Consider the following 15370-nt stretch of genomic DNA (forward strand, 5'->3'; position numbering starts at 1 on the left):
CAAGTTACCCGCATCAGTCAGTTCAACTGCCTCTAACAGTACTGATGGGGCCAAGAGCCGAGTTTAATGGGCTGAGATTGGGTTTGCCAAATTATATTAAATTGGCTAGAAATCTTCAAATTCAACAATGGAAACTGCCATGATGTCTTAAAAACATACCAGGAGATGTCCCAAGATGAGTTAGGTAAGATATAGCACCCAAAGGCAAAATTTATGTGGATCCTGAGGCCATAGCAAAGTTTACAGAGATCGACCTATGCCTTTTACCTTACATGTTGAGTCTGGGCTGGAAGAGTTAGGCATCATTAAACCTGGGCAGATTTTGGAGTGGGTGGTTCCCATCATGCCAGTGGTTAAGCCAAATAGAACCATTAAAATATGTGGGGCAATAATTATCCGTCAATCAAGCAGCAAAATTAGATTGATACCCAATACCTAGAAAAGAAGATTTGGATGCAAAATTAGCAGGAAGCTTAACTTATACTAAACTTGATATGAGCGATGTGTACCAACAATTAGAGTTGTACAAGGTATCTAGTGAATTTGTTACGGTAAATACCCACAAAGGCTTATACCTGTATACTCAGCTACCCTTCAGATTCTCATCAGCATGTACAATTTTCCAGCGCACAATGTAAAGCTTACTACGGAATCTATCTAAGGAGGTTGTCGAAGTAGAACATAATATTATTACAGGAGCATCCAAAAAGGAGAATCTGGAAAATCTCGAAGAAGTTTTAAAGAAATTTAAGAAGACTGGAATGAGGCTAAAAAGGGAAGAATGTATGTCCTAAGCTCACAAAGTAACGTACTTAGGGTTCAAAGTGGATGCAAAAAGGATGCATCCTGTGAAGGAAAATTTTAAAGCAATAAACAAGGCACTAACTCCCAGAAATGTATCATAATTGAAATATTTTTAGGAATGGTGAACTATTATCGAAGATTTATCCTAATCTTTCTTCTGTATTGGCACCCCTACACAGAACACACAAGAAGCACCAGAGATGGTATTGGAAAGAAAACCAGAAAGAAACCTTTGACCAAGTTAAAGTGGCATTGCAATCATCCAGTCTCTGATTTTATTTTGTCATCTTCGGAGTGAAGAAGTTCCATCAGTACGTTTATGGATGGCATTTCATTGTAGCCACTGACCACAAACCTTGAATCTATTTAAGGAGATGAGGCCATTCCTCCCATAGCTTCAGTGAGGGTTGCTAGCAGCCTATGAGTATCTTTCAACATAGGCCAGGCACACACATTCCAAACGTGGACACTTTAAGCTGCCTTCCCCTAACCGAAAGCATACCGCCTCTACTGGTACTACAGGAAATTGTTCTCGATACATTGCCCATGTTGGCACAACAGATTTTGGACCTAGAAAGACTCCATATTATCTCAAGTTAAACATGTGGTCCTCCATGGCTGGCATTATGATAGTAAAAAGTCTGACAACACCAGGTTTGAGTCCAACCAATTTATTTGACTTAAACCTGGTGTTGTCAGACTTTTTACTGTCTTTACCCCAGTCCAACGCCAGCATATCCATATCATAGCATTGTGATAACAGGTCTGAGCAATTAAGGCTCTTTTAGTTAAGAAATGTTGAGTTAAATTGTGAGGACAACATATTGTTATGGGGAGCAAAGATGGTTATTTCCACTTCTGCTAGAAAGTTATTGTTACAAGTCACATTGTGTCACATTGCTGGTGCAGGCTCGATGGTCTGAATGTCCTTCTTCTGCACCTATTTTCTTTGTGCCCATCCTGGGATGACAAAGATGAAGATGTTCATGTGTAGTGGCCCAGGATAGATACTGACATTGAGAACCTGAATAAACAATGTGACCAATGTCAAATGCAGCAAAACGTGCCATCTGTGGCCTTAATGCACCCTTGGGAGTGGCCAGGTCAACCATGGGTGCAACTACATGTTGATTTTGCAGCCCAATTCATGTTCCTCCTCATAATAAATGCACACTCCAAACAGTTGGGCATACACAAAATGAAGTCCACGACCTCATCAGCAACAGTCAAGAAATTGAGATAGACATTCACCACCCATGGATTGCCCAAGGTGCTAGTGTCTGATAATGGGATGGCTTTCACTGGTGAAGAGCTTCAGCATTTCATGACAACCAAAAATGTTCAACATATTTGAACTGCACCTTACCACCCTGATTCAATGGGCTGGCTGAGAAAGCCATCCAAACATTCAAAGCCACCATAAAGAAACAATCAACAGCCTCTCTATAAACCAAGCTAGCTCATTTCCTGATGGCCTGTAGAAAAACACCTCATGTCATCACAGATGTTATCCGTCGAATTAATAGACAGATGTATTTTACAACATTGGGTCTCGTCATTCCTAATTTGGTAGGGAGGGAAGAGGCAAAACAGGATGCAGAGAAGACGTAAGACTCAACAAAATTGGAGAGGGCATTTCAGGTGGATGATGTGAAGAATTATGGTGCTGGTTCAATTGGATCTTTGGAATGGAAAGTGATAAGTCTCACAATAAGTAATAAGCAGAGAGGTTTGGAGCAAAAGTGCGGAGGTATAGGGAATTTGATCCACTGACTAGAAGCTATGAAGAATGCTACTGGTATGATATCCCCGGGAGAGATGCAAATTCAGAGAAGCTACATATTATGCCTGAAATAGGAGGGTGCACATTAGGAATGGCCAATGCTCTGTGCATCCAAACAGAGCCTAATTATCTGCAGGCAATGCAGAGTGAAATTCGACACTTATTAGTGAATCTGGAAGAGTGGGAAAATACTGGGTGGTTTGAACCGAAGAAACAGTTAAATTGAAGTACAAAGATAGGTGACTCATTAGCGAGTGAGAAGCAGGGGCTGCTGAGGTTTTACCATTTTTGAGAAAGGCAGACAGGTTTGTGACTTGACCAAGGGCAGGCCAGCAACAGCGAGTGAAGGGAGAGGTGTGTTGCCCCAAATCATACTTTAGTCATCAGGATATGATGAGTGAGACAGGACTCTGCCTTGAAGACTCGAGGAGTGTAAGCTGAGTGAGATGGTGAGAATGGGAGACTGTGAGGGGCAGGGGGAGGCTGTGGAGGATTGGGTGGAAAAAAGTGTGATGGTATGGGGGAGGAGAGTAGATAAATGGGTAGGCCAGGGTTACAGACTTGCAGGGGCGTAGAGTATGTGAGGGTCAGATTACATTTTGGAAAGAGGGAAAGTTGTGAGGGGGTTGAGGGTCCATGAGTTTGTGAGAGGGGAATGGGCTGGAGAAGAGTAGAGTAGTGCTGTTTGAAATCCAGAATTCCAACTTCATAGTTAAAAGAGGAATCAAATTTTTGCAGAGCTTGAATTGAAGCTAATAAAAACATGGGAGTGACTGTGCAAATACCTACTTGATCAGACCCACCTTTAAATTCAAGATCAGTTTCTTTAGCGATATGAAGTGACACAATCAATTTGGCAGTCAAGTATGCAGAAAAATTAAGGCGAAGCAAGAGGTCAAAGCCAGGCAAAAAGACAATTTGTCATTTTATTTTAGAAAGTTGTATGTATGGAACAGTGCACATTCAACCTCACTTTGGGGCTTCCATCTTTGCATTCTATGGGACAAGGGAAGGTGTGTAGGGGTGTGATGTTATGGGGTGGGGGGGCAGAAATGAAGGTGAGTCCAAGTCCGCAATAACTGTAAATCCTCCTCTGTGCGTAGTTACAATTAGGGAAATCACATCCAAAAGTGAATTCTTGTCTTTATCATTTCTCTTCTCAGAGGCTCAGCTATCTCACTTTGTGGGGAGTACAGTGATCTGTATCCTCACTACCTCTCATTATTACAGCTGGGATTTAATAACTTCATGACACATTTTAAAAGTGGTTCTAGCAAGTGCATCTGTAATCTGTTCCACACTTGTTAGGGAATATATTCCTCAAAGCAAAAAACCCTAACCTAAACAGTGCAATCTTCACTTTCTATTATATTCATCATCCCTCTTCTAAATGTCCAAACTTTGGTTTCTGGTAGCAACAGAAGTTTATTTTTCATCTCTAACTTTTGAAATGCACATCTTATTAATTGTTTTGTTACGATGCAATGGCAATTGCTTTATTAAACGGGAATTACATTGTAAAGGTTTAATAGCAATTACACTGCCAAAGCAATTACATTTTTAACAGGTGATGGATTTAGGACACCTATGATATGGGGGCATTTCATGTCCAGTGGGTACTGCAGGGACTTGGGTATTTTCTAGACTCTTTTAATCATATTTTGATTCAATGTTTTAAGTTCCCTTTGTGATTTGATTTTGTTTGAGGCATCATCCCTTTATGGGATTGTTCTTTTCATTTGTCCCTTAGTTTGCCTTATTTATTTTAATTGGTTCAACACAAAATAGTATAAATGGGTACAGCTTGAGGGGAGGAGAAATTGAGAGAGTCTGTGACTCTGCTTTGCTGTAGGGAATAAACCTATTTTAAGGTACAGGCTTGCTTCAGGCTCTCTTTTTTTCCTCAGCATACAATGATTAGAATTAACCATGCATAAATAACTAATCATTGAGATCACCATTACAAAATTGATTGATGGTGGGGACATTCAATCATATATATCTTGGGATTCACTGCAGGTAGCAACATTTATGTTTTAATATTTTAATCCCTTTTCCACCATCAAAATTGTAGATCAAATTTTTGCTGGGTTTATGAACATGATATTCTGTGGTTCTTTTTTCAATTATCTTAAACCTGTCTCCTTTGGTAATCAGTCCTTCTGCCATCAGAAATAGCTTCCCCTTATTTACTTAATCAGTACCATTCATGGTTGGAATGCATCTATTAAATCTACCCTTAACTTTCTCTTTTCTAATGAAAACAACAGCAGCTTTACTCATGTCCCCATGTAACTGAAGTTCCATCTGCCTGGCACCTTTATAAATGTGGCAAAAGGAACTTAGAATGTAAAAAGTTGACAGGACCTGCACACAGACAAGATTTTAAATTGGTTATAGATACATAACCATTCTTGTTGGTAAAGATATTCTTCAGTGTATTACAATGCCAATATAGATATGGTGGTCCAGATTCAGATCTTGAACTATCAGCACCATAGCACCAGATTGCAGCAAGGAATGAGAAAACTGAGGAAACTCAACTATATCAGAGTTGACTTTTCATGAAGTGTCTTAAAACTTAAATGAAAATTAAGTTGAAGATTTGAAGTCACTCTATATATACCTGCAAAACCAAAATGCAAATCAAAACTGCAATAATCTAATAAGTAATCTTGAATGCACATTTACCTTGTGCTGCTCTCACTACTTCTCCATTCAGCAGGTAGAATTAGGGACCTTGTGGTGAAGGATCCTGTTGGGAAGAGTGATCATTGGTGGAGTTTCTGATGCAGATGGAGGAGGAGAAAGTAGGATCCCAGACCTGTGTCCTTTGTTTGAACAGAGGGGAGTACGATAAGATGAGAGAGGAATTGGCGAATGTAGATTGGGGGAGCAGATTGGGAGGTAGGTCTGCTGAGGAACAGCGGAGGATCTTTAAGGAGATCTTTCTTGGTGCTCAGCAGGAATTTATTCTGATGGTAAAAAAGGATCGTAGGAGAAGAGATAATCAGCCGTGGATAACGAAGGAGATAAAGGAGAGTATTAAATTAAAAGCTGATGCGTTTAGAGTGGCTAAGAGTAGTGGGCGAGAAGAGGATTGGGAGAGGTTTAAATATCAACAAAGAATGACGAAGAAGTTGATAAAGAAAGGAAGGATAAACTATGAATCTAGGCTAGTGCTAAATATAAAAAAGGATAGTAAGAGTTTTATAAATATATAAAAAGGAGAAGGCTGGCTAGGGTGAATGTTGGACCCTTAGAGGATGAGAGGGGAGATTTAGTGGTGGGGGATGAGGAAATGGCTGAGGCCTTGAATAACTTTTTTGCTTCGGTCTTCACGGAGGAGGACGCGAATAGTTTGCCGGGTGTTAACGATGGAAAGATGGTAGGAGTGGAGGGCCTGAATGAGATCATTGTTACTAGAGAGGCAGTGCTCGACAGACTGGAGGGACTGATGGTGGACAAGTCCCCAGGACCAGATGGAATGCATCCAGGGTTCTGAAGAAAATGGCAGAGGTGATAGTGGATGCCTTGGTGATTATTTTCCAAACCTTGCTGGATTCAGGGGAAGTGCCGGAAGATTGGAAAACGGCTAATGTTACGCCGCTGTTTAAAAAGGGTAGCAGGCAAAAGGCAGGGAATTATAGGCCGGTTAGTTTAACGTCTGTTGTAGGAAAAATGCTTGAATCCGTAATCAAGGAAAAAATAGCGAGGCATCTTGAAAAGAATTGTTTGATGGAGCAGACGCAGCACGGTTTCGTTAAGGGGAAGTCGTGTCTGACGAATTTATTGGAATTCTATGAGGATGTGTCTAGTGCGGTGGATAGAGAGGAACCGGTGGATGTGGTGTTTCTCGATTTTCAGAAGGCGTTTGATAAGGTGCCGCACAAAAGGTTGTTACAGAAGGTCAGGGGGCATGGAATTGGGGGTAGGGTGTTAGTGTGGATAGGGGATTGGCTGTCAAATAGGAGGCAGAGAGTGGGGGTCAATGGGTGCTATTCGGATTGGTGGTTGGTGACTAGTGGAGTGCCCCAGGGGTTGGTGCTGGGGCCTCAGCTATTTACCATTTATATAGATGATCTGGAAGAGGGAACCGAGTGTAAGGCGTCGAAATTTGCTGATGACACAAAGATAAGTGGAACGGCAAATTGTGTGGAGGGTGTGGAAAGTTTGAAGAGGGATCTAGATAGGCTGAGCGAGTGGGCGAGGACCTGGCAGCTGGAATACAACGTTGGCAAGTGTGAGGTTATCCACTTTGGTAGGAATAATGGTAGGAAGGACTACTACTTACAGGGCGAAAAGCTGCAGCATGCTATGGTGCAGAGGGACCTCGGGGTCCTTGTGCATGAGTCGCAAAAACCCAGCCTGCAGGTGCAGCAGGTGGTCAGGAAGGCGAATGGGATGCCGGCCTTCATAGCGAGAGGGATTGAATATAAAAGTAGGGAGGTCTTGCTGCAACTGTACAGGGCACTGGTGAGGCCGCAGCTGGAGTACTGTGTGCAGTTTTGGTCGCCGCACCTGCGCAAGGATATTTTGGCCTTGGAGGGAGTGCAGAGGAGGTTCACTAGGCTGATACTGGAGTTGAGGGGGTTGAGCTATGAGGAGAGGCTGAATAGACTGGGCTTGTACTCGTTAGAGTTTAGAAGGATGAGGGGAGATCTCATTGAGACGTATAAGATGATGAATGGGATGGATAGGGTAGAGGTGGAGAGGTTCTTCCCGCTCAGAAAGGACAGCAGGACTAGATGGCACAGCCTCAAGATAATGGGGGGCAGTTTAGAACAGAGTTGAGGAGGAACTTCTTCACTCAAAGGGTGGTGAATCTCTGGAATTCTCTGCCCGTTGAAGTGGTTGAGGCTACCTTGCTAAATATATTTAAGACGCGGGTAGTTAGGTTTTTGGTAGGCAAGGGGATTAAGGGTTATGGGGAGAAAGCGGGAATGTGGAACTGAGCCACTTCAGATCAGCCATGATCTTGTTGAGTGGCGGGGCAGGCTCGAAGGGCTAGATGGCCTACTCCTGCTCCTATTTCTTATGTTTCTTATGTTCTTATTTAACATGGCAACTGCTGGTACTCTCAATGTAAAATCTGTCTCTGCCTCCAATCAACTCCAATGGAAGTACTTCCATTGAAGTTCTCCAGGATCGGCATTTTACTTTTATGACTCCAGATGTCAATCAGATAGGCGCCATGAAAATAAAAGCAAAATACTGTGACTGCTGGAATCTGAAATAAAAATGGAAAAAAGCTGAAAAAGCTCAGCAGGTCTGGTAGCATCTACGGAGAGAGAAACAGAGTTAACATTTAAAGTGTGTATGACTCTCATTCAGAGGTAAAAAGAGGGAGGAATGTGATGAATTAAATACTGTATAAGAGGGACTGGAGTGACTGGAACAGGGTAGAGGGTCAGTGATTGGTGGGACAAGGAGAATTGCAAGAAGGATTTGTCTGGGTGGCACAGTGGTTAGAACTGCTGCCTACAGTGCCAGGGACCCAGATTCAATTCTGGCCTTGGGCCACTATCTGTATGGAGCTTGCACATTATCCCTCTGTCTGCATGGGTTTCCTCTAGGTGCTCCAGTATCCTCCCACAGTCCAAAGGTATGTTGGTTAGGTGGATGGGCCATGAAAAATTGCCCCAAAGTGTCAGGGGGACTAGAAGGGTAAATATGCAGGGTTACGGGCCTGGGTAGGATTGTTGTCAATGCAGGCGGGATGGGCTGAATGGCCTCCTTCTAAACAGCAGGGATTCTATGCCTATCAGTAACAAGAAAGAGAAAGTGTTAATGACAGGAAAAGATGCTGGTAGTTGTATAAAGGTAAGATAGCAGAATGTGTTAATGGGAGAATGAAGGTCAGTGAAAGCGAAACTTAAGAATGAGGTGATAGATGTCCCAATGGGGAATGGGGGTTTTTGCATTGGGACACAAATATTTTGGATAGCAAAGAAGGACGAATGTGATAGGAACAATTAGACATGTTCACTAAGCTTGCACCATGTCTGCCAGTGCATCTTGTAGTGCTTTTCCACGGCATCAGCAGGCTGGATTAGAAGCTCCCAGTGGAAGCCATATGTGGCTCATGGGCCATAGTTTGCTCTTATGTACCGTAGCAATTTGCCAAGCCTCCTTCACCAGCACTTTCCAAACCCACTACTATCACTTTGAAGGACAAGGACAGCAGCACTTGGGGACACCACCCTCCAAGCCATACAACTTCCTGACTTGAAACAATATCAATGTTCTTTCACTGTCGCTGGGTCAAAATCCTGGATCACCATTCCCACTAGCCACATGGATGGTGGTGGTGGTTCAAGAAAGTAGCTTACCACCAGCTTCTCAAGGGCAATTATGGTTGGATGATAAATGCTAACCTAATCAGCAATGTCCAAATTCCATGAAAATAAATAATGAATGAGTTAATTTAAAAATTCCAAATTAAAATAGTACTGCCATGAAAATAACAATTCAAATAAAGGAAATGAAAAAAAAGCTCTTTTGTCAGACAGAAATGGTAAAAATGAAGCGCAAATTTTGCTGGTCTATCTGTAATGTCACATCTAAATTGTACCAAATTGACCCTACACTATTCTCCCCTGAATCTGGCTACAGTAGGGGTACCATTTTCATACACACGGGGCACGGTAGGTGTAGGAAAATGCTTTAAAATGGCAGCGTGGGCTCGTTGGGCCGAAGGGCCTGTTTCCCGTGCCAGGTTGTTCTTTGTTCTTTGTAAGATGTCAGCCATGATAATAGTCTCACCTCTGAGAAAACCTGTGGAGGACCCCTGCTCTTCTTCAAATTGCATCATGAGATCTTTTATGTTCACCTGAGAGGGTGGACAGAGCCTCAGTTTAATGCCTTGTCAAAAATATCTCTGAACGTGCAGCAGTCCCTCAGTGCTGGACAGGTACCTCTGCAATGCAGCTGAATGAGCTTCTGACTCAGGTACGGGAGTGCAACACATTGAGGCGGGCTGATACAGATAAAGCAGTTTGTGTTTTGTTCAATCTATGTCGCCTGCATGAGACTGTTAAAGTTGTGGCTGTATCATTTGGATAATTTACTAACTTTACACGTCCTTGCTTACAGTATACAATCACTGACATTGTTCCTGCTTCTGCGAAAGATGAATTCAGTGTGGATCAATCAGGCAGCATTAACATCCCAATGAATGGTTTCAGACATCACAATGAAGAGAGGGTAAAATCCACTTTGTCTAGGATTTTATTACTTCTTTATTAGAAGGGGAACTGAAGCGATTGATTGGTGGAATGGTTTTAACATTGATTTGACAAAAGCACTATGGGTTGCTGAGGCATTTGAAGCCTAGTTTCTGGGTATCCTTTGTCTCAGTGAAGAAACGCTGACAACTCTTCTTGAGTGGGTGCCGACCCAAGCGGAATTCCTGCTCTCTGTGTATCTGGGATCCAGGAATTCTTTGGCAGACTTCTGATGCTGAATGAGACAGAATTCCATGTCCTCATAGTCTTCAGAAAAAGAAAACAAACGTTTTTTTTATGCTTACATATTAATGTCACGAGTAGGCTTATATTAACACTACAATGACGTTATTGTGAAAATCCCCTAGTTGGTACACTCCGGCATCTGTTTGGGTACACTGAGGGAGAATTTAGCATGGTCAATTCACCTAACCAGCATGTCTTTCTGACTGTAGGAGGAAACCCGAGCACCCGGAGGAAACCCAGGCAGACACGGGGGGAATGTGCAGACTCCGCACAGGCAATGATCCATGCTAAGAATCAAACCTGGGTCCCTTGGACTATGAGGCAGCAGTGCTAAACATTGTGCCACCAATGTGATCATGAGGGAGGATTATCCTGGATCCTTATGGACAAAGTGAGAGATTCCCTCTGATCGCAGCTCCTATAGTGAGCGATTCCCCTTGATCTCAGCTGCCGAAGTGAGAGATTCCCTTTGATCTCAGTTCCAGTAGTGAAGATTCTCTCTGATTCCAGCTCCCGTAGTGAGAGATTCCTCCTGATCCCAGCTCCAATAGAGTGAGAGATTTTCTCTGATCCCAGCTCCAGTAGAGATTTCCTCTTATCCTAGCTCCCACATGAGAGACTTTCTCTGATCACAGCTCCAGCAGAATGAGAGAGTCTCTCTGATCCCAGCTCCTGTAATGAAAGATTACTTACTATTTATTAGTGCCACAAGTAGGCTTACATTAACACTGCAATGAAGTTACTGTGAAAATTCCCTAGTCACAACATTGCAGCGCCTGTTCAGTTGCACTGAGGGAAAATTTAGCAAGGCTAATGCACCCTAGCCAGCACGTCTTTCAGACTGTGGGAGGAAATTGGAGCACCTGGAGGAAGCCCATGTAGATACAGGGAGAACGTGCAGACTCTGCACAGTGACCCAAGACCAGAATCTAACCCAGGTCCCTAGCGCTGTGAGCTGGCAGTGCTATCCACTCTCTGATTCCAGCTCCCCTAGTGAGAGATTTTCTCTGTTCCCAGCTCCAGTAGAATGAAAGATTCCCTCTGATCCCAGTTCCCATAGCGAGAGATGCCTCCTGAACCTCTCTCCAGCAGTGAGAGATTCCCTTTCATCCCAGCTCCAGCAGTGAGATGTTCCTGCCAATCCCAGTTTGTGTTCACTTGGAGGGTGGTTGCTATTAATTAGTTAAATCATGCTGCTCTGTATTACTCAGGTCTCCAGCATGGGAACCAGCAAGAAAATAGTGAGCAATAGACATTGTGTTTAGTGGATGCAATGAGTGTTAATCGAGTTGATGGTCAAGGCTGTACTTATTCTTTGTTCAATCAGATTTTTGAACTCCACGTCACAGTTACACAGAACACAGAAACCATTTGTACTGGGACTTTAAGAATTGTTGTGATTCCAGTCAATCACCATCCTCCAATCTTCACGTAAGTATACACGAGGTTGTGCATGTATAAATCTTCGATTAAAATGCACTAATTCATTCCAAAACTCCCTGGTGACATTACTATAAGTCAGAGTACTGGGTAGTGAAACTGAACAGTGTACTGGGGCAGTATACTGTATGTTCCATCTGTTTCTGTATGAATTCCTCTCTCTCTCTCTCTGTTCCTCTCTCTGTGTTCTTGTGTGTGTCTGTGTGTGTGTGTGTGTGTGTGTACTTCTGTGTGTGTGTGTGTGTGTGTGCTCCTCAGTGTGTGTGTGTGTGTTCTTTCACTGTGAGCTCCTCTGTGTGTGTTACTCTGACTGTGTGTTTCTCTGCCAGTGTATGCGTCCTCTCTGTATCTGTGTTCCCTCTGTATATGGGTGCCAACCTGGCAGTGCCAATGGGCAGTGCCAGGGGACATTGCCTGGCCACTGCCTGGACAGGTCCCTCTCCCCCAGGGCCTATACTTACCTTCACGACCATGGGGAAACCCCCACAACAGATTCACGTGTACGTGAATCTATCTTAAGTGGTGCTGGCGTGATGTCACTGTACCTGCTGAATATCTGGGGCGGGGGGGATATCCGAGAGAGAGTGCTTACTAATGACATGCTAACGCATTAAAATGAGCTTTCTATGGTCCTATGGTGTGTTTCAGGCCACACCATTGGTGAGGTGCCAGTAAGATCGAAACTTGGAAACTCGCCACTGCAAATTATGCTCTCCAGATTTTGAGTGTATTTTGCTATTCCCACAGATAGAGAGTGCATACTCAAAATCATCCCAGAGATGTGAAGAAATTTCTTCTCTCAGAGGGTAGTGAATCTGTGGAACTCTTTACAACAGAGACCTGAGGAGGCTGGGTTGTTAAGTATGTTTATGGCTGAGATAAACAGATTTTTGATCAGTAAGGGAATCAAAGATTATAGGATAAATCAGGAAAGTGAAGTTGAGGGTTATCATATCAGATCAGCTGTGTGATCTCACTGAATGGTGGCGGAACAGATTCAATGGGCCGAATGGCCTACTTCTGCTCCTATGTCTTATGGTTTAAACACAAAATCTGATGCAGGATCCTGTCAGTTTGACCAGCGGAAAAGGCACCACTTGAGCTGCCCACCACTGCACTCAGTCTGAAAATGGGAGCGTTCCATCCTAAGTGTTGACCCTTGAGAGTGTTACTTCTAACGGCTTTTGGGCATTTTATCTCTGTCTTTCCCCTTCAGTGATTCTAGAGAGATCAATAATTTCCTGGTGTCTTGTCCAAGTGGCTCTTCCCTGTATTTAAGTGTAGACCGAGAGAGCTAATTGCTATGGTCAGGCAGTATAACCAAGCCTGGTTCGGTCCCATCTGGAATTCTCTTCCATCTATATGACGTTTGGTAACTGGCTCTCCACCAACCCCGTCACCCCCACCCCATTAGATATGAGGTACTGAGCACAATCCCTAGCCCCCCTGCTGGCACCCTGGCAGAGATTTGTTTCAAAATTCCTGGTGTTTGTGCTTCGGGAGCACACTGGGATTGACATCCACTCAGTGTCACAGAGCTGTGTAACTGGTGTCACAGAGAGTAAGGACGAGTGGCTGCCAGGGCAAAACAATCTGTGACCATGGGATTATCAGCCTCCTGGTTTCTGTTATCAGGGCCCCAAATAAGCTGAAAAAGAGCCAGACACCCCCAGGTCAGCAATTATTCAACGTTATCACTGATGTTCTTACAATGGTGAATACACACATGAAAAGGAGTGTGGGTGTCAGGCACCATAGCAACAGGATTCCAACAACTCTGTTTTGTTGCAGCTTTAGCAGGTTCTGTTGGCAGTTTGCAGTTAGTGTGTAGCTGACAGAGCAACAGTCCTCTGTGGTGTGGGGTGATCTTGGGAGGAAGAGGGATGGTGAGTCAGACCGAGTCGGGTGGGTGGAACAAGAGCAGAAAGGTTACACTGAGATAAATAAAATGATGTATGCCAGCTATGGCTAAAGAGATCAAAGGATATAGGAGGCAGGGGAGTCCAGGATATGGAATTTGATGATCAGCCATGATCAAGATGAATGGCAGAGCAGGCTCGAAGGGTCAAATGGCCTATTCCTGCTTCTACTTTCTATGCCTCTTCTCATCCTACTACCGTCCCAAACCCCTCCTTTCCTGGACAACTGGGTCAGACCTGGTACAATCTCACACGATGTGGAGATGCTGGCATTGGACTGGGGTAAGAAGTCTCGCAACACCAGGTTAAAGTCCAACAGGTTTATTTGGTAGTAAATGCCACTAGCTTTCAGTGTTTGCCCCTTCATCAGGGGAGTGAACTTAGGTGAGTGAACTCAGGTGAGTGGCGTTTACTACCAAATAAACCTGTTGGACTTTAACCTGGTGTTGTGAGACTTCTTACTGTCCCACACTCCCAGGCACCAGCTTTCTGAGAGTGCTGTGTTTCAGTTTCCACCTGAGCTCCAGTTTGGCTCACAAGTTCTGATATTATTGTGTCTGGATGTATGGGCAGGTTGGAAAAGGCAACACTGGTCATGTGGCTCCAATCCCAATACGATATTTTATTTGTCAAACATCTGAGTGAACATCACAGCTAAGGTCCTGTCTCCCACAGGAGACAGTTGCTCATTGTTGGGTCATCTCTGAAACAACTGCTGTCCACATTCGTGGACAGGACCGTGATCTTGCTGAACTCTGAACTTGTTGTCCTGCTAATTGAACTCTCCCCTGCAGATCTGCTCCAATAACTGTCAGCATCCCAGAGAATCAAGGGCCTGAGTATTACGTGGCAAAAGTAACTGCTACAGGTGACAAGGTACACTACCACCTGAAAACCTTCAACCCATCCTTCCAGATTGGTGAGGGTAAGTTACTCCATCAGCAAACTGTGTGAAGGGTGAATCTGTAACACTAACACACAGACTTTATTGCAGCAAGTTCCCTCATGCAGGATACAGGGGGCCATTCCAATGTGTGTTAACTTTGATGGGACCGGAACATTCTTTTCACCATGAAATTTTCCTCACCCTGTGTGATGGAGATTGATTAATGACAACTCCATCATCATCGTATCCCATGACTATCAAGATTGTAGCTAAACTGTTTGGACCTTCGGTTTTTGAGCAAGTTCCATGTTGGTGTTGGCTGATTTTGTTCATTAATTCTCTTTGTATTTTGCTGAGGTGAATGCTTGTGACTTGCCTCTATACACTATTTTGCACAGATACAGTCTCTCCGTTCAACTGGATTTAGATTGGGGTTTGGATACCAGGTGTCAGGGAGCTAGTGGTGTTTTGGTAATATCACTGGATTCATAATCCAGTGTCCCTGAATAAACTCTGATGTTCAAATCTCACCATGGCAGCTGATAGAATTTAAATTGAATTAAATAAATCTGGAATATAAATAAGTTACTCTCAATAATGGTAGCTACCCTCAATTGCCATAAAAACCTACCTGGCTCACTGGAAGTCTGCCATCCTTCCCTGGTCTGGCCTACACGTGACTCCAGATATCTTATCTGCCCCTGAAATGGCTTAGCAAGCCACTCAGTTGAAGGGCAATTAGGAATGGACAACAAATGCTGGCCTTGCCAGTGTTACCCACATCTCATGAAGAATTAAAATAAATAAATACCGTTGAATGTCACTTCCTCACATCTGAGACAGAGATCACCACTCATATCTCTACAATTCAATCAGACTCCTTGGGCAATGAGGTAACAGTGATGACCCTCCACCTGAATCCATGGGCTTCAATCCAGCCCAAGCCCATGGTATGGACATCTCATTGGCTGGAGTAATCCAATGAGGGATGAGCAAGGACTGCTTTAGTCCAGTTCCTGCTGGGTATAGAACATAGAACATTACAGCGCAGTACAGGCCCTTCGGC

The 15370-nt window shown here is 43.7% G+C and overlaps 1 protein-coding gene across 1 annotated transcript in view; it reads left to right on the plus strand.

The window, feature by feature from the left end:
- Positions 1–15370, plus strand: part of LOC145341186 (cadherin-related family member 4-like) — a 103918-nt gene that overhangs the window by 39663 nt on the left and 48885 nt on the right. The window contains exons 7-9 of the mRNA XM_080186109.1: positions 9683–9793; positions 11387–11490; positions 14213–14343. Of these exons, the coding sequence (XP_080042235.1) occupies positions 9683–9793; positions 11387–11490; positions 14213–14343 (346 nt within the window). The remainder of the gene's footprint in view (positions 1–9682; positions 9794–11386; positions 11491–14212; positions 14344–15370) is intronic.

This window comes from Carcharhinus amblyrhynchos, chromosome 3, assembly GCF_965287045.1.
Source record: "Carcharhinus amblyrhynchos chromosome 3, sCarAmb.v2.hapA, whole genome shotgun sequence".
Lineage (NCBI taxonomy): Eukaryota > Metazoa > Chordata > Chondrichthyes > Carcharhiniformes > Carcharhinidae > Carcharhinus > Carcharhinus amblyrhynchos.